The sequence below is a fragment of the Elephantulus edwardii genome, unplaced genomic scaffold, assembly GCF_000299155.1.
Source record: "Elephantulus edwardii isolate Elephantulus edwardi_28Jun2011 unplaced genomic scaffold, EleEdw1.0 scaffold00215, whole genome shotgun sequence".
NCBI lineage: Eukaryota > Metazoa > Chordata > Mammalia > Macroscelidea > Macroscelididae > Elephantulus > Elephantulus edwardii.
Window position 1 is genome coordinate 2,187,002 of NW_006399965.1, and position 19,227 is coordinate 2,206,228.

The 19,227-nt window shown below is 43.5% G+C and overlaps 1 protein-coding gene across 5 annotated transcripts in view; it reads right to left on the reverse strand.

The window, feature by feature from the left end:
- The window catches only part of KCNAB1 (potassium voltage-gated channel, shaker-related subfamily, beta member 1), a 613,103-nt gene that overhangs the window by 15,780 nt on the left and 578,096 nt on the right, over positions 1–19,227 (reverse strand). For all 5 annotated transcript variants that reach the window (XM_006897776.1, XM_006897775.1, XM_006897777.1 and 2 more), the window contains 3 exons: positions 17,413–17,533; positions 11,179–11,273; positions 1,686–1,806 (listed from right to left, as the gene is read on the reverse strand). In XM_006897776.1, coding sequence (XP_006897838.1) covers positions 1,686–1,806; positions 11,179–11,273; positions 17,413–17,533 — 337 coding nt within the window. The remainder of the gene's footprint in view (positions 1–1,685; positions 1,807–11,178; positions 11,274–17,412; positions 17,534–19,227) is intronic.

Consider the following 19,227-nt stretch of genomic DNA (forward strand, 5'->3'; position numbering starts at 1 on the left):
TAGAGCTAAGGCTACATGGTGGAGTGGACCTGGGGGAGGGTTTGTAAAACAATGAAAGAATTTTTCTTTTACTTTTCCAAGAGGGTAGTGTACTAGGGGTTGAGGGTTGGGAGGGGATAAAAGTGCAACAATGAATGAATGGAAATCTGACGTCTCTGTAAATTTTTACTGAAATTAATAATAAATTTAAATTAAAAAAATATTCGGAATGACTTGGGTTAAATAAATTACTAAAACTCATTTCACTGTTTCCTTTTTACTTCCTTTAGGGTGTCTCCCAGAAGGACACCTTGTATGTGGCTCCCATGATGTTTTCACCGGGCAGGGTTGGTTGTGTGAAGGTTCTAATGTCCACCAGTGTCCCCAGCCCTTCAGCGACTCCACAACATCAGAAGAGAGTCTCATGGTCCCTTAGGAAGTCTCAAAGCGGCGTTTCCCCTGGAGGATGGACTTGTACCTCTGTCACAGTCCTATTGGCTTAGGTTCAAAAGGGTGGAAACATGAGCTAAGAGGAATGGCTGGGCCTGGCAGTTCAGGAGCATGTTCACTGGCTCTGTGAGGAGATGCCCATCACCGACAAGTTCTGTCTGGGAGGAATGTTGGTGTGAAGGAGCGGATGAAAGTAAGAAAATGATCTTAGTGTGTGGAAAATCACGGGAAACCCTGGAAACCTCACATGATATGATCTTAACCAGTTTGTGTCCAGAGATCAGTCAACCCACACAATAGACATTATCATATGTTGTTGTTGTTAGATGCTGTCAAGTCAACTGTGACTCATAGTGACCCTATGAACAGCCAGCCTGAACTCGGCCCCATCCTTTGCCATCCTCATCATCTCTGAGAACCGGGAACCCATTGCTGAAGTCACAGTGTCAGTCCATCTCCATCGACAGGTTTATAAATCAATGACATTGATAGATGATGATGGGTTGATTTCCTATAGAGCAACTCCATGTTCAATGGGGTCAGACTTCCTCAATCCATAATTTTAATGTTTGGTGTTTTTAAAGTAGCTCCCTTGTGACTGATCTATTTCACTCAGCATAATGTCCTCCAGGGACAAATATTGCATAGGGCCACTGTTGTAAAACGGGACTGACATCAGGGTTGAGGGAAGACAGAAAAGGAGGGGAGCAATGATATATATTGCATTGAAACAGATGAGGGAGAGAACTGTTTAAAGGGACATATGAATGGGTGTTCTTGTCATTTCAGAAGTCCAGAGTGAAGACTGCACAGTGGAGTGGACTTGGGGGGAGGGGTTGCATAACAATGAAAGAGTTTTCCTTTTCAAGGAGAAGAGTGAATTGGGGGGTAGGGGTTGGGCAGCGAGAAAAGTGCAACAATGAATGACTGGAAACCCTAAGTCTCTGTAAACTTTCATTAAAATTAATTTTTAAAAAAAGTAGCTCTCCAGGTCTCTTTCCCCAATTCTTCTTCATCATCTATAAACACCACTGACATCTAATTAATATCATATCAACACACAGACCTCCGCTGACAGAAGGGAGTCTGTACATGAGATATACTCGCTGGAATCAAACCCCGGTCTCTGGATGGAGGGTAAGAATTTTAACACTGAACCACTGCTGCCCTATCAACAAATTTTGTGATATCGGCAGAGACTTTCACACACACACACACACACACACACACACACACACACACGGTACTGTTCTTACCCACAGCCAGCTGAGGTAGCGTACATCCCAGACGCTCAGCAATTGGGGAAAGATCTTTGAGCTTGTTCTGCTGTTTCCTCCCTTCTTCGCTTACAATTCTTTCCTTCAACCACTGGTAGCACTAGGAGTAAGGATGATATTGAAAGTTACTATTTTGGAGAGTTTTATTCTCAAAAGACACTAAGTTCAATAGTGGAGAAGAACCCCTGGTACGTTTCTGAGTCTTCTCTTTGCCCTATTTATTTCCCCATGACCAGAGTTCCTGTTATCTTCACACAAAGCAGGGTTCCCCACATTTTGTTGTTTATTGGCTCAAAACGGATTGATTTGGACGAATAGTCACTACTTCAACCCTTCAATATGCACACAAGTTAAAACCCTGTCAATTAGTCTGGTAAGTAGAGAAAAAGTTTCCTACTGAGATAGCTCAAAATGCATTTATATTCCACCCGTTTGGGCATGTTGCAAGGAGGGACTGGTCCTTGGAGAGGGACATCATGTTTGGGAGAGTGGAGGGACGGCGCAGGAGAGGAAGACCTTTGATGAGATGGATCAGTTCTGTGACTGAAGTGGTGGGAATGAGTGTGTTTGAGACAGCGAGGTTGGCACAGGATAGAATGGTGTTTAGGGCTCTTGTACACATGGTCGCTATGAGTCGCAAGTGACTTGATGGCACATAACAAAACATGTTTCCTTCTTGTCAAGGAAGCAGAGCACCATGTTCAAAGGAAGCTGTTGTCTTCCATTCTGGTTATAATCATCATTTTCCCTTTGCCTTTAATTCATTCCTGCTCTCCTATTCTTTTACTAAACACTGTGACACTGATGTGTCAAATGTGGTAATGGTCACCCATGGTGGACAGTGTTTGGTGGAGCTCCCCGATTAAAACAAGCTTGGAAGCAGGAGTGACATCCACTTCTGAAATAGCTTGACTCCAGAAACCCTATGAACTTGAAGAAATGATGAAAGTTATACAAATATTCAGGTCTTTTGTTCATAGGGTTGCTTTGAGTTGTCTACAACTCCACGGCACTAAACAGCTCCTATTCTTTTAATAGAGCTCTATTGTTAGTTTTCTCAGCTACTTCATACAAAATTGACTAGATACAGCTGACAAGTACCAAGTTTTCACATGCTAAAGTGGGTAAAGCTTTCTCCAAATGTGTACCACCTCTACATAGTAAAAGCTTCAGAAGATTAAGGACGTTCCAGGCAGAGAACTCTTCTTTAGGACCTAGAAGACAATGACCCTAATCTATACCCTATAAAGTGAGACTAATTTCCTAAATATAAAGAGAAAAATCTCCCAGAACTCCACAATGCCCCACATTCCAGAAGCCTCTGTGCTGACTGTGACATCCAGGGAACAATAGACTCTGCCACACGAATACAGCACAATGCCCAGAGGAAAAGAGTATTTGTCAGACTTCCTTAATCTGTTTTAATGAAAACAATAAACACACCACCACCACCCCCCCCACTGCTGTGTGGCTTTGTGGCTTTCTTTAGTGAGTGGATTTGGGACTTAGTGACCACCTTCATCCTTTACCTTCTCAAAGGAAACAGAAAGCCCTGCAGTTGCTATGGTGTCAAGGACTCCACCCCCAACACTGGTTCACCAGGCCACTGGCTTTTGTTTTTAAAGTACTTTCTTCACCACAACAAGATAAAGGTAAATAATCCAATTGAAAAATGGTCAAAGGATATGAACAGACACTTCACCAAAAAAAGACATTCAGATGGCTAACAAGCACGTGAAGAAATGTTCAAAATCCTTACCTCTAAGAGAGAGAGATGCAAATCAAAACAACTATGAGATGTAATCTCACCCCAGTCAGAATAGCAAAATTTAACAGAACAGCAAACAACAAATGCTGGCGAGGTTGTGGAGAAACTGGAACCCTTATTCGCTGTCGATGGAAGTGTAAAACGGTGCACCACTGTGGAAAGTGGTGTGGCGCTTCCTCAAAAAGTTGCAAATAGAAATGCCATTTGACCCAGCAATTCCACTACTGGGAATATACCCCAAAGAGACCATAACTGACATCCAAGCAGATATATGCACACCCATGTTTATCATGGCTTTGTTCACAATAGCAAGGAAACAACCCAAGTGCCCATCAACAAACGAATGGCTAGAGAAGCTGTGGTATATTCACACAATGGAATACTATGCTGCATTGAAAAACTAGGAACTCATGAAATACTATACAAAATGGATGACCCTGGAGGACATTATGCTGAGTGAAATATGACAGTCACAAAAAGACAAATACTGCATGGTGCCACTGTTGTAGAATGGGACTGACATCAGGGTTGGGGTAAGACTGAGAAAAAAATGGATAAGTTATGTATACTGCTTTGAAACAGATGAGGGAGAAAACAGTTTAAAAGCGATAAATGAGTCGGTATTATAGTTATCACAAAAGTCCAGAATGAAGGTTGCATATTGGAGTGTACTCGAGGGGGGGGTGGAGGGTAGGGGATTGTATACCAATGAAGGAATTTTTCTTTTACTTTTCAAAGAGAGGAGCGAACTGGCGGGAGGGGTGGGCAGGGAGAAAAGTGCAACAATGAATGAATGGAAATCCAAAATCTCTGTAAATATTCATTAAAATTAATAAAATAAAATTAAAAAAATTGAAGCACTTTCTTCTGTCATTCCAAAATAGTCTCGCCAGAGCAAAGTTATGTTTTGTATGAGTCTTGGAAGGACTTGGGGCACGTTGGCTTCGTTCTGTTTGCTTCCTGGATCTCAAAGGCCTTTGGTTTGGCTTTTTGCTTGAGAACTTGCAGGGGAGGAAGGGCAGTTGGCTCAGCATTTGTGCAGCTTCAGCTACAGGAAACGTTGGCTTCTCCCAGGTCGAAGGGAGCCTGGGGCATCTCTCCAGGATGACAACACGGACAGTTACGAACGCTGAACGCTGTGACCCCTGCCCACACCAGGCTGGGTCAGAGAGTCCTCGGACTTTCTTCTGCTGCCCTAAATGAGAAAAACATCCCGCAAATCTCACCCAAATTCTGTAATCTCCTTCAGGGGATCAACATCTCTGTAATTCAGAAGGGAAAAGGAGTAGCCAAACACTTTTTGAGCCAACTGCTTTTTGTTATAACTTGGAGAATCCCTGCGGTTCCAGTCCAGGCTGTAACGTGCTGCAGAGTTGGCCCTTGTCCACACACACTGCACGGGGCTCCGTCCACTCCTGCACTGGCCTCCACGGTGCACTGACTGCTACTCTGTGTCCACTTGGCCAGGCTGGGATTCTCAGTGGTTTGGCTGATCTTTCACTGCATGGTCTGATATGAGCAATCAAGCAGTTGGGAGGGGAATTGCGCTGGGGGGATGGCCTACATCTAGTATATAAATGGATATTGTGGGAAAGCTTATCCTCTCTCTCACTGCCTGTCAACCTTTCAATCTTCCTATCTGACCTCCAGTTCTTGGGACTGACAGAGGCCTCCAGGCTGTCCGTGAACTGCAGCTTTTGGGCGCATCAGTTCTTACCCACGTGAGCCAGAGAAGGTCTTTATCCTGTTCTCTGATCCATCGAATTAGGACTTCTCAATCCCCGCACAGTACGTGAGCCGTTTCTTGAAGAATATTTCTTTCTCTTTTAAAATATGATTCTTTTTTATTTTATTATTATTTCTTTTGTGTGTGTGTACTGTCAAATCAAATTTGACTGGTACAGGAGGAGATTGTCCCTCCTTCTCCAGGAGAGCATCTGGTGGATTCGAACCAAGCACCTTCAGTATTGCAGCACAGCTTCTTGCCACTAGGCCACCAGAGCTCCCTGAACATTTCTCTTTTTACATATCTATAGGATGACACACGATAGAGAAGAGATTGAGGTTAACAGTTACAGCTTGCTTGGCTCCACAATCAACACTCTTAGCACCAGCAGTCAGGAAATCAAAAGACAAATTGCATTAGGTAGACTCGCTGTTCAGGGACCTTTCCAGAGTATTGAAAAGTAGTGATGTCAGTCTGGAGACTGAGGTGCACCTGATGTAGGCATGGTCTGCACAATTACTTGCTATGTATCAGAGAAATGGACAGTGATTAAGGATGACTGAAGAAGAAATGATGACTCCAACTTGTGGTGCTGGAGAAGTGAATTGAACATTCCACGGATCACCAAGAAAATGAATAGGTCTGTCTTGGAGAGGGTGAAAGCAAGTTTCTTCTTGGAGGCTAGGATTTTGAAGCTCTGTCTCCCATACTTTGGGCACACGGCCAGGAGGGATTGGTCACTGGAGAAGGACATCATTCTTGGAAGGGACAGCGCAGGAGAGGAAGACCCCAGATGAGATGGATTAACTCAGTAACTGGCGTAATGAGGGTGGGTGTGTCAGATTCAGTGAGACTGGATCTGGACTGGGCAGGCTTCAGAGCTGTTGTACTATAAGCAGCTATGAGTCACAGGCAACTCGACGGCACATAACAACAACAATGGCTGACATAGGCTAGGGTAAGCTTCCATTGTTCATAGAGTCACTGTGAGTTGTAGTGGACTTGATGACACCTAACAACAGCAACACGTTTACCTATATGCTTCCCTGGTTTAGTCTCTCTAGGGAATTCAAGTTAAGACACCCGTGACTGATTGCAGATCACATTCTTGTGGTCTGATCAGGGTTTGCCTCGGCTGGTTTTTCAGAAGTAGATGAAGGAGGAAGGCTTTCCTTAGCATGAGAGCCCCAAGGAAAACTCCAGCAGATCACAGGAACATGCACGCTTCTACTGACAGGCGGTGCTGGCTGGATGAGGTGTACCGATCAGGGTGGGATCCACGGCCGCTTCACGGAAGGTGGAGATTCTCCCAGCGAGAACCAGGGCTCAATCTCAGTACGTATCAACACATAAAGAGCACCTGGTTTATTAACTTACCCATGAATCTTATGAAATATCTTCATTTTAAAAATCTTGGGTCATTTAAAGTTAGTGCAATGTGATTTTTAGGATTGAATGACACATTTTATATGTGTATATACACACATATACACACAGCTTCTCTTGAGAAAGATCTCTGAGAGTAACATCAAAGATTCATTTATGTGTCCCTTTCTCCCACCCCAGGACCATGAACCACACTACCGCTTGGAGAAGTAGATTGATAATGTTTATATTGATTTATTATTTTTTCCCCTCTAAAGTTGATTTATTGTGTTGTTGAGAATATGTACTGCAATGCCATGCCAATCCAGCAGTTTCTGCACGCACGTTCGGGGGCGCTGACTACACCCTTCCAGTTGTGCATCCTCCTCCCCTCCTGTACTGAGATGTTCTACCTCACTAACGTAAACTCACTGCTTCCTGACAATTCTGGTCTAATCTTAGCAGCTGCTATTATCAATTTGATCCTATATAGTTCTTATAATGCTTAAAGCAGAGCTTTTTCTATTAGTTAATAAAAAACAATGAATTGCATTGGCATTGGGAAAGTCTGCTGTCAGAGACCTCTCCAGAGTACTGAAGAGCAATGAGGTCAGTCTGGAGACTAAGGTGTGCCTGATCCAGGCCATAGTCTTCACAATTACTTGCTGTGCGTCAGAAAGTTGGTCAATGACTAGGGATGATAGTAAGAGAATTGATACCTTTGAGTGTGGTGCCAGAGAAGAATATTGAATATACCACGGACTGCCAGGAGAACAAAAAGGTTCATCCTGGAAAGGGTGAAATCAGGCTATTCCTTGCAGGCAAGAATTCTGAGGCTTCATCTGACATACTTGGGGCATGGTGCAGGGAGGGACCAGTTCCTGGAGGAAGAACATGATGCTTAGAAAGGTGGAGGTATAGTTCAATAGAGGAAGATCCTTGCTGAGATGGATTGATTCAGTGACTGAGTTAATGAGGGTAGGTGTGTCAGAGACAATAAGATTGGCACAGCATAGAGCAGGTTTCAGGGCTATTGTTCGTAAGGTTGCTATGAGTGGCAAGTGACTTGATAGCACATAACAGAAAGAAAAGGCCAAACTATTATTCAGTTTTAAGATACAATGAGTTATTCCTCGTTTAAGGCTTTGACTATTAGGAGTTGTAGTGGACATTGACATGCAAGTCTCTGTTTGAGTCCTTGCTTTCAAATCTTTCGGATTCTCCCTAGGAGTGGAATTGCTAGATTGTGTGTGATTTTAGCTCCAGTGTTTGAGGAATCGCCCAGCTCACTGCTTCCATGGTGGCTGTGCTGTTTTGCATTTGTACCAGCAATTAGTAAGGATTTTTCTTTATATTTTGCCTGATTTTCTAGTTGCCTTCTTTATTTGGTTTTCATCTTTAACCATTCTAATTTATTTGCCTGGGTATTGATTTTTCATTTTTATATTATTATTATTAGCATTAGCATTTTCCTTCATTGGTAAGATTGCCTTGATATTTGCTTCAATATTTTTGGCTTTAGTTATTCTACTCTGGTACCTTTCCCATGTGCACATATGGATTACTCCAGAAAACACACAGGTTAATAACTAGGAAGCCCTGAGAGTCTGCAAAGCTTTTGAGATGCCTGCTTTGTGATTGGCTGCTTTTCACCTGTCAGTATGTATTGTTAATATGCTTTTAATATGTATTGTTAAGGATGTTTCAATAGATGGCAAATTAATATTATGAAAATCAACAATAGAAATATCTCCTGAGCTGCTTTTTTGGCTGTTAGTTCAAATATTTCATCTGCTTGTCTGTCTTTCTTTCTTTCTCTTTTTGTTAGTCATTCCTGAAGCTGTTGACAGCTCTTTGCAAGCTTTTTCTTAGTAGAACTAGAAGTCACACCAAATGCATCGTAGGTACTTTTTAAAATCCTTGGCTTGGAGGATAACAAAGATAACTTTGGGGTAGATAATTAAATGGCCAGCCAGGAGGCCGGGGTTCTCACAGGGATCTAAGTAAACTTTATTTATTGTGAGTGTGTACTCTTGGATTGCCACCTGACCTCTTTATTTTCACATCTGGGAAAAGTTATCCTCACATAGAGTCATTCTCAGAACTGATACAGCAGAGTACTTAGAATTTTCAGAAAGTCTCAGAAGAAATACCATCTTAAACTATAACAGACTAAACACTGTGTCCTTCTGTCTTTGAGAGGATAAAGGGAAAGGAATGAGCCCATGTAGCCCGGTGCTCTGGACATCAGCCCTGAGTGACATCGTAATCAGTGCTTCCCTCCTCTATCCATCTTTCTACACTCCTTTCTTGCCTTGCTCCGTTTGTGCCTTCTTTCTGAAGATGTTTGTAGTTTTTCTTTGTCTCGATTTAGTTCTGAACAATCTTTGATTCTCAGGAGCGACAACTTATTTAACATTCTAACTATTTTTTTGTGATACTACAAAACTGGGCCATGTCCACATGTTTTAGAAAGTAGCGGAGTCCAGAGCGAGTTGAGCGGCTAATGCAAAGGCCACATCTCTCTAGTGGTTCACATCCACCAACAGCCTCTCCTCACGTGCAATTTACAGCCTTGGAAACCCGATGGACGTTCAGCCCACAGTCAGGCCCCAGTTGAAGGCAGTGGGAGAGGGAGCCTGTTGCACTGCAGAGGACAAGTTAGTATCTAAGGTATTAGTGACCGAAAGGATAGTTCAAGGTCTAGATGAGGGAGGCACACGTGGTCACGGTCACGCGAGGCAAGGGTTGATGTCCAGGCTTATGGAGGCCCACCAGTGCAGTAGTTAAGTCTTCAGCTGCCCAGTGTGAAGTTAATTGCTTGAACTCACCAGTGGCTCTACAGGAAAGAAAAGAAGCATTGGATCCCCTGTGACTCATAGCGATCAGTGGACAGTAGTTCTGAAGGCCGTCCTATCCTGAGCAGCCCACTTCCATAAATACTCAGCTCAACCCATTGCCACTGAGTGGAAGAGACCCAGAGGTGACATCCTCCCAGCCTGGCCCTCAGCTCACTGCATTTCCAAGTCTGTAAATGGAGTGAGGAAGATTACCTATCTTTCTCCCATGGAGCCCTTGGTGTATTTGAACCACTAGAGAGGCAAAGTCTGTGGGTCTGTGCTTCCTGTGGTTGGTGCCACCAGACCTCACGCTGTAACAATGAGGCCTTGGGAGACTCCTGGACTGTTCTAAGTGGTCCTGTCTGGCTGCTATGGGTCAGAACTAACCAGATGGCACTGAGTTTGGTGTGAGGGCTTGGTTCTAGCTTTACATGAACCGTTCTGTTAACTTAGTGCTGAAGCTGTTTCAGTCCAGTGCTGCTGCTGTTGCTGCTGCTGGGGTTTTGGCTCGCCCGAATCTTTAAAATGTCTATAGTTTCTCTCCCTTGACATTTCAGAGGGATTTGTGATTCTAATGTTATTACACATGTAAAAACAGACATGTTGTTATTAATAAGGTGAAATGTTTGGTGCACTTTCCAATAAATGAAGCATCAAAATATACAGGGGGGGGGGAAAGGTGATTTTCTGTCAATCATCTTGGATATCTTTATGCTTCAGAACAGAACTGAAGCTGCAAGTCTCAGCTGTCAGAGCTGAGTTCTAAAAATTCCTACCACCAAGCAAGCTGAAGTGACAGAGGGGTTGCTTTTTATCTGCTTCCTGTGCCAGGACCACCGCCCGTCCACCACCAGCCCCAGCCTCAGTGCACCCCCAGCTATGTTAGTGCTCACTCGATGGGTTACTCGAATAGGCTGCTTGTGCAGAGAAGGAAAACCAAGGGGTTTTACACAGAAACCACCACTCTGAGTTGCCTGCAAGTTGATGCCAACTCAAGGAGACACAGCACCAGAGCAGAGCTGTTCTTGGCAGAGTCGTCCGTGGCTGGTGGTTTTGGAAGTAGGTCATCACACTCCCTCTTCTTCTGAGGCATCTCTGGGTTGGACTTCAACCACCACTCTTTGGGTAGCAGATGTGAGCATTTATTGCTTGCAATCAGTTTACTTAAATCTTTTGCTTAAAATGTTATCAATTTGAAGAAAGGAACAAAATGCTTTCTTTAGCATAAATAACAGATGAGGATCTGAGCCTTGCACGTTCCGCCAGGGCCATGCAGCACTCTCTCCCGGTCCCCAGCAGAGATTCATTTTCTGTGCTGGCCGAGTATGCTATGGGAGGGGCTGCGGAGTTGACTGAGCTCATAGCGGCCCTGTGAACCCTGCCCTGTCCTGTCTGACCCTCCCTCCGATCTCTGCCAGGCTGAGCCCATTGATACAGACACTGTGTCAATTCATCTGGCTGGTCTTCCTCTCTTTCTCTGCCCCCCCCCCCCATTTCCCACTATGATGTCTTTTTCAAGATCTGGCCCTTCCAGACTTTGTGACCATAGTATGCGAGATGACAGATTATTTATAAACTTTGATTTCTATCAGGTTAGGAGCAGAGCCCACCACGGGGCTAAGGCTGTCACCTCAGGACAGTGGCCAGGCCAGGCTCGCACTTAGGTCTGAGCCAGGGAGCCAAAGATAGTTTGCGAGCTGTTTTAATCAATCTCCCTACTTCCCCCGCCCCAGCAGGCCCCCTTACTCCCAGACTAGAGGTTGAAGAAAATACCTTCAGAGAAGCCCTGGAACTTTCAGGCACCCCATTTCCATATTTCCCTGAAATGATTCCACAGGCAAGTGGAGACCAGGTCATTGCTCCAACACCTACAGAAGAAGAAGAAAAAACATTAAGAAGTTGCTTGTAGAAACAAGGAAATGACAACAACTCAAGTGTCCATCAGGGAACAACTAGATTGAGAAACGATGATGCACTCACATAGTGGAGTACTACTATACAGCACTGAAAAGCAATGACGAATTTACAAAACATTACATAACATAGATTATTCTAGAGTACTTCTTCATGCCGAGTGAAATAAGTCAGTCACAGAAGGACAAACGCAGTATAAGACCATTGTTACAAATGACTAGAGAAAGGTTTTCATACAGAGAGAACCAATAGAAAATTAATGGGTGAATAATGAACACTACCTTGTTGGAATGAGTGAAGGGAAAGGCATTGTGGAATGAAGGACAGATGATCAGACACTGTGTATATAGTAACTAATGTTATGAAACCAAATATGCGTGAACCAGTGACTGGAAAATATCTCATAATACACTTTGTAAACTTTCACACAATCATAATAAAAAAATGTTAAAAGATTGGGAGTATTTTAAGTAGGAATTGGTAAAACCACTGGCTGGCTGGTGATGGTTGTACAACGTGGTTAATGTGATGTTGTTATGTGCCATTGAGTTGACCATGACTCAGTGACCCTTTTGCACAATAGCTCTGAACCCTACTCTATCCTCAGCCAATTTCCCAGTCTCTGACACACCTATCCGCATTACCCCAGTTACTGTGTCAATCTATCTTATCTGTGGCCTTCCTCTCCTTTGTTGTCCCTCCACCCTTCCAAGCATGATGTCCTTCTATAAAAACTGTTCCCTCCTGATAATGTGACCAAATTATGTGAGATGGAGCTTCAAAAATCCTTGCCTCCAATGAGCAGCTTGGCTTTACTCTCTCCAGGTCAGACTTTCTGTTTCTCTTGACAGTCCATGTTATGTTCAGTTCTCTTCTCCAGCACCACAACTCAAAGACATCTCTCATCCTTAGTTATTGTCCAGCTCTTTGATGCACAGCAAGTAATTGCAAAGGCCATGGATTAGCCACACATTAGTCTTCAGACTAAGTCTTTAGACTTGCTGTTCAGAATTCTGGAGAGGTTCCAACAGCAGATTTTACCAATACAATTAATCTTTTGATTTCCTATTGATGGTGCCAAGAGTGTTGATTGTGGAACCAAGCAAGCCGAAACTGTTAAGAACCTCAGCCTCTTCTCCATCCATCATGGTGCTGCCGGTTGGCCCAGTGTTGAGAATCTTTGTTTTCTTGATATTGAGCTTCTGTCCATACAGTAGATGACAATCCTTGACCCTCTGCAAAAAATGCTTCAGGTCCTCCTCAGTTTCAGTAAACAAGGTTGTGTCAGCAAAACACAGGTTGTTGATGAGTCTTCCTCCAATGCTGATGCCACATTCCTCCTCATAGATCCCAGTCTTCCAAATGATCTGTTCCACATGTAAATTGAAAAGGTATGGAAACAAGATGTATCCCTGACACAGTCCTTTCCTGATTTTGAACCATGCAGTGTTTTCCTGCTGTGTTCTGAGGACTGCTTCCTAGTCCAAGTATAGATTTCATATAAGTACAACCAAGTGTTCTGGGATTTTCATTTTCCTCAAGGTTAACCACAATTTTTTTGTGTGTGAGAAAAATTTATATTTAGAATTAGCCTGCTGGACTCAGTTTAGATGATCCCAATTTTGTTGGCAACATCCAAAGCATCATAGTCAGGAGCAAGTTGAACATAGGCCTTTTCTCCATCAGGCCTAATCAAAGTGTTGACCTTGGCCACTTCAGTGTCATAGAGCTTCTTTACAGCTTGTTTAATTTGGTGCTTGTTGGCCTTGACATCCACAATGAACACAAGTGTATTGTTATCTTCTATCTTCTTCATGGCTGACTCAGTGGTCAGGGGAAATTTGATGATGGCCTAGTGGTCAAGCTTGTTTCTCCTGCGGGTGCTCTTCCGGGGGTATTTGGGCTGCCTTCGGAGTCTCAGCGACTTAGGCCCCCGGAAGGTGAGTGACGTGTGGGTCTTCCTTTTTTTTTGGCTGCGGATGCCCTTCAGGATGCCTTCTTGGCCTTTAATGCCTTTGCTTTGGCTTCACTTTTGGGAGGGGCAGGGGCTTCCTTTTTCACTTTCAGCGCCATCTTCATAGAAAGGAAAGTTAGCCACAATTTGTTATGATTTACCCAAACAGTTTTGCATTGATTAATGTGATAGATGTCACTAAGTTGTATATGTAAAAAATTTTAGATAATGTTTCGTTACATATTTTACCACAATGGGGCACGGGGGAGGAACGCCAAAGGTCCAGTTTCCATGGAGTCGACTACCTCAGCAATCCCCCTGTTTCTGAGTAGACCTGTGCTCCACACGGTTTTTAATGGCTCACTTTGTGGAACTCAGTCACCAGGCCTTTATTTCACGGTGCTTCTGGGTGGATCCAAACCTCTAGCCTTTTTGTGAATAGTTCAGTAGTGTGTGTGACATTCAGGGACTTCAGGACTCCATTAGTCATGGTGACAAGGGTGTCCAGATGGACAAGTTAAGAGCAGCCACATTTTCCCATTAGTATTTGAAGGTTCACCCGTTTCATTTCATCCCTTAAAAGCCAATTAAACATGACTTATAAGTTCTTAGAATTGTCTCAGATAAGCAGGTCGAAAATGTGACTTATCCATGGTTTTCTGACGTCCACCATTTAGGTTTTGGTTTTTATGGTCTTATTTTCATCCTCAGAGACAAGTACTTCTCTTTTATTGCTTAGGAAGAAAGTTATGTCTGGAAATTTCTGATAAACTTGAAAATGGGCCTTATCACGTTTCCTGACAAACTTTCCGAAATTCCTGAATGTGTGTGCTCTTTCCGCTTTCCCAGAAATCATGTAATGCTTGGCTTGTGAGCTGTTTTGAATTCTCTGTAGATAACCTAGTGCCAGGCACAGGCGAAAGAGAGATATACGTATCCATATGCATATACGTGTGTGTCAATACAACGTATGTTGCTCTTAGCTACTTTCAAGTCAGCACCTGATTCCTAGTGACCCAAGATGATGGCACCCTCCCGCCGTGACCCGGGGACCCCCACTGGCTCCTTGTCAGACGTGGCACCCTCCTGCTCTGACCAGGGACCCTCACTGGCTCACTGTCAGACGGACATCACTAGGCCTTTCTTCCTATTCTTTTTGGTCTGAAAGTGCCCCTGGCTCCTGCTCAGCATTATCGCATCACACCTTTACTGACGGGTGGTTGTGCTCTAGGTAAATTGGCGGGGAATTAAAGCCAGGTAGGCTGCATGCAAGGTGAGGATATCACCATCAAACCATAATGTACGTGTACATATATAAAGTACATAACCGCAAGCACACGGGTTCTTGTGGGTTCTGACCATGGCGACCCTCCAGTAGATTTGTTGTTGTTGTTTAATGCCGTCGAGTCGTAGACGACTCATAGCGACCCTATGAACGAATAGCCTGAGCACTGTTCGTACGTAGAGTTTCCGGAGGCAAGCCATTTTGGAAGTGGATGCCGCTCCTGCTTCCAGGCTTGATTTAGTTGGGAAGCTCCAGCCAACACTGTCCGCCATGGGTGCCCATTACCATGACTGGCACATCGCTGTCACAGGCTTCAGCATCACAGCAAGCACGAGTTACCTCTGTACAGCAACGCACAGACCAGTGCTATACCACCTAGAAGAATGTTTGACAGGAAGACAAGGCTCTAAATACTTAGGGAGGAGGTGGCCCAAATTTTTACCAGGGATTAGCTGGTGGAGTCCAGCTGCCCGCCAGAGTGCCTTATAAAATATATTTAGGTAGAAACACATATATGAGACATCTGTATATGTTTATATACTCTGTCACAGAGTCAGAACTGACTCCAGCAGTTTATCTGAAGCTATGGAGAAGAGTGTTGAATATACCATGGACTGCTAGGAGAACAAACAGGTTTGTTCTGGAGAGGGTGAAGCCAGAGTGTTCCCTGGAGTTAAGGATTCTGAAGCTTCGTCTGACATACTTTGGGCATGTTGCAAGGAAGGACTGGTCCTTGGAGAGGGACATCATGTTTGGCAGAGTGGAGGGATGGTGCAGGAGAGGAAGACCTTTGATGAAATGGATCGATTCTGTGACTGGAGAGGTGAGGATAAGTGCGTTTGAGACAGCAAGGTTGGCACAGGATAGAACAGCATTTAGAGCTCTTGTACGTAGAGTCACTATGAGTCGCAAGCGACTCGACGGCACATAACAACAACATCAACATGAATTGCATGGTAGGAGATTGACCATCTTTCTCTCTTGGAGATGCTGGTGGATTAGAAATACCAGCGAGGTGTGGCCTTTGGATTATCAGTGCAGCATTTTATGGACTAGGCCACTAGAGCATGTAAGACGTATCTGTCTCAAACCTCACCGCCTTGAGTCAGAATTGACTCCCAGCTGACACTCAGCAGGTTTTAGGAGGTTGTAAATCAGACAGGAGAAGTCTACCCAACTTTTTCCCTCAGAGCTGCTGGTGAAATTTTTTTTAAAATAATTGTTTACATTTCAATTGTGATTAAAAATTTTTTTTTGAATTTTATTATTATTTTTGTGTGTACTGTCAAATTGGATCTGACTGGTACAGGAGGAGATTGCCCCTCCTTCTCCAACAGAGCATCTGATGGATTAAAACTGCGTGCTTCTGGGATTACAGTGCAGTTACTTGCAGTTAGGCCACCAGAGCTCCCTTCAATTGTAATTTTTATGAAAATTTACAGAAAGTTAGATTTTCATTCACTCATTCTTGCACATTTTTACCTCTTTCCTATCTTCTTCACTCCCTCCCTCCCTCTCTCCTTTCTCCCTCTTCCAGTTGACATTTAAAAAAAAACCATTCATTTACTGTAGAACAGTTGCCTCCCCCCCGCCAGTCCTCTTAGCAATGATGTACCTCTTATTCTGTGCTGTTGTTGTACAGATAATGCCCAATCATACATTCCTTTTAAACAATTCTTTCCTTCATCTGTACCAGTGCAATATTCATTATTCGCTCTTATCCTATTCTCCTCTCAAACCCTCTTGTAAGACCTGCTTTACAGCAGTGGTGCTATGCAGTATTTGTCCTTTTGTGACTAAGATATTTCACTCAGCATAATATCCTGCAGGGTCACTCATGCTGTGCAATGTTTTATGAATTCATTGTTTTTCAGTGCTGCATAATATTCCATCATATAACCAAACCATAGTTTTTCTATCCACTCATTTGTTGATGGGCACTTGGGTTGCTCTCATCTCTTTGCTATTGTGAACAGTGCAGCAATAAACATAGGTGTGCATATATCTGTTTGAGTGGCAGTTCCAGTTTCTTTAGGGTGTATTCCCAGTAGTGGCATTGCTGGATCAAATGGTCTTTCTATTTCCAACTTTTTGAGAAAGCGCCATACTGCCTTCCAGAGTGGTTGCACCATTTTACACTCTGACTAGCAGTGAAGTAAGGGTTCCAATCTCTCCACACCCCTGCCAGCATTTACTATTTGCTACTCTGTTAAACTTTGCTATTGTTTCTGGAGTGAGATGATATCTCATAGTTGTTTTTATTTGCATCTTTCTTAGAGCTAGGGATTTAGAACACTTCTTCATGTGTTTGTTTGTCTTCTTTGGTGAAGTGTCTATTCATACCCTGTGCCCATTTTGCAACTGGTTGTTTACCTTTATCATGTTGAGGTCCTGTTGGTGAATTTAAACTGCTGGAGAGGTTTAGCCTCTGGGGTAGCAGAGCGACTGTGTACAGACTACACTTCCAGGGCTCCCTAAGCTGTGGGCATCTATACATATTTATGAAAAGGCCGTCATAATCCGCCCAGACTTAGCACCTCAGCTAGAGTTAGCACCCCTTGGAGAGTGAGCGTGCTTGTGGATCTTCCTTCACTGTATATGTGCGGGCTGAATACATCCTGAGTGTGGCTTTATTTGTGACTCACAGTCTAAAACTCTGCCTGCCTTTTTCCTCAGTGACTCCCCTGGAGACTTACTGTGGCACCTACGTGGCCTTCACCATCTCTGGAATGCACAGTCCTCCCCATGCTAATTACAGACAGGAAAACATCTCAGCAACATTATTTCTTTCTTTCCCAAATCACTGACCCTCCTATGTTTAAAAATAATCAGCACATTTGCTTTGAAAGATTACCTATTTTATGGTAGAGCTCCGGCAGCTGGACCTCCACTTTCTCTCTCTGGAATAGATGGTACTCAGCTTGTTCACAGACCGGGGGGATCATATTGAACTGTCTTGCTACAGAGTAGGCTTCCTAGGGAGAGAGAAGATTGCAACTGATTTCTACTGATGGGAAGCCAGGCTTCACTGTGACTTGTATGCGTGGGAAATTGTCATTTTAGTGAAATCAGCCCAGAGCAAGCAAGAGAGGAGACCATATAATAAGCAGAGTTGAGAGCTCCAGTTTCACCCAGAGCAATACCAAATGTGGGGAACGTATGTTATTCATTGCAAGTCCAGGGAAGATCACTTAACATTTAAATTATAGACTATTAGAAAGAAAATGTGGTTTGACTAGGTTCTCAGAAATGACCAAGAGCTGATACTCCTATAGGCTTTCTGAGGCTGTAAATGGCTCATTAAGGAAGTTGTCCATTTTTCCTTCTGTGGAGCAGCTGGTGACTTTGAATCTCATGCCTTTGAGCTGAAAGCACAGCTGTCCGTGTTCACACACATGCACAAGTATAGATGCACACAGATATATGCACATGTATATACCCCTTTGTAAGTATGATCCTCACGTGAGAACATGCATTGTATACTGCCATTTCATACAGTAGGATGTCTTAAAAGAGTGCATGTCTTTAGAAGGACTTAGGATGGAAAGGACAGTGGACAGACACCAGACACCAAGCAGAGGCGATGATGACCACCTAACTCTGTTGTATGAAATGGTAGTTAGTATACAGTGCATGTTCTCACTTGAGGATCACACTTACAAAGGGGTATATACATGTGCATATATCTGTGTGCATCTATACTTGTGCGTGTGTGTGAACACGGACAGCTGTGCTTCCAGCTCAAAGGCATGAGATTCAAAGTCACCAGATGCTCCACAGAAGGAAAAACGGACAATTTCCTTAATGAGCCATTTACAGCCTTGGAAAGCAAACACGGAAACACTATGCTAACTTGTGGAGTTTGTCAACAAACAAACTCTCCAAGTTGGTTCACAGTCTGAAAAACATGTGAACTTCCTGGGAAGAAATCGGTCTGGACTTTCTAGGTACCATATTTTTGGAAGTGGTGTCTTGTGGTTGTTTGGGATTATTAAACATAATAATAAATGCACCAATAGTTCAAGGCTAATTTTTCTTAACTGAAATATAGAAGAATGCCATATTTTCTTTACTCTGATTCTACTTAATGTATTTTGGAAGCAGGAGTGGCATCCACTGCCTAAACAACATGCCTCTGGAAACTCCATGAACTTGGAGAAACAATGATAGTTATAGAAAGGCTTGAGGCCATTTGTTCATAGGGTCCTTGTGAGTCATGCTCAACTCAACGGGGATCAACAACAACATGTACCCCTTCATGGAAAGGGGGAGTCATAGTCTGCTCAGAGATGCCCGACTGGATGTTGACCATCCAGCCAGCTCTCATCCGTGATGCTGCACGTGTGTCAGAGTGAACTGTGCTCCACAGGGCTTTCAGGGGCTGGGGTGGATTTGTCAGAAGTAGATTAAAGATTGTCTTTCAAGGTGTTTGTGGGTGGTCTTGAACTATGAACCTTTCAGTTAGCAATGAGTACATTAATTGTTTCCACCACCCAGGCATTCCATAAACAGATTGTTGTTGTTGATTGCCTTCAAGTTGGGCATGACTCATAGGGACCCTATGAACAAAAGGCCTGAAGCCTTTCTATAACTATCAACATTTATGTGGATGCCACTCCTGCTTCCAAAATCAACAGATTAATGTTTAATATATATAATATATATTATA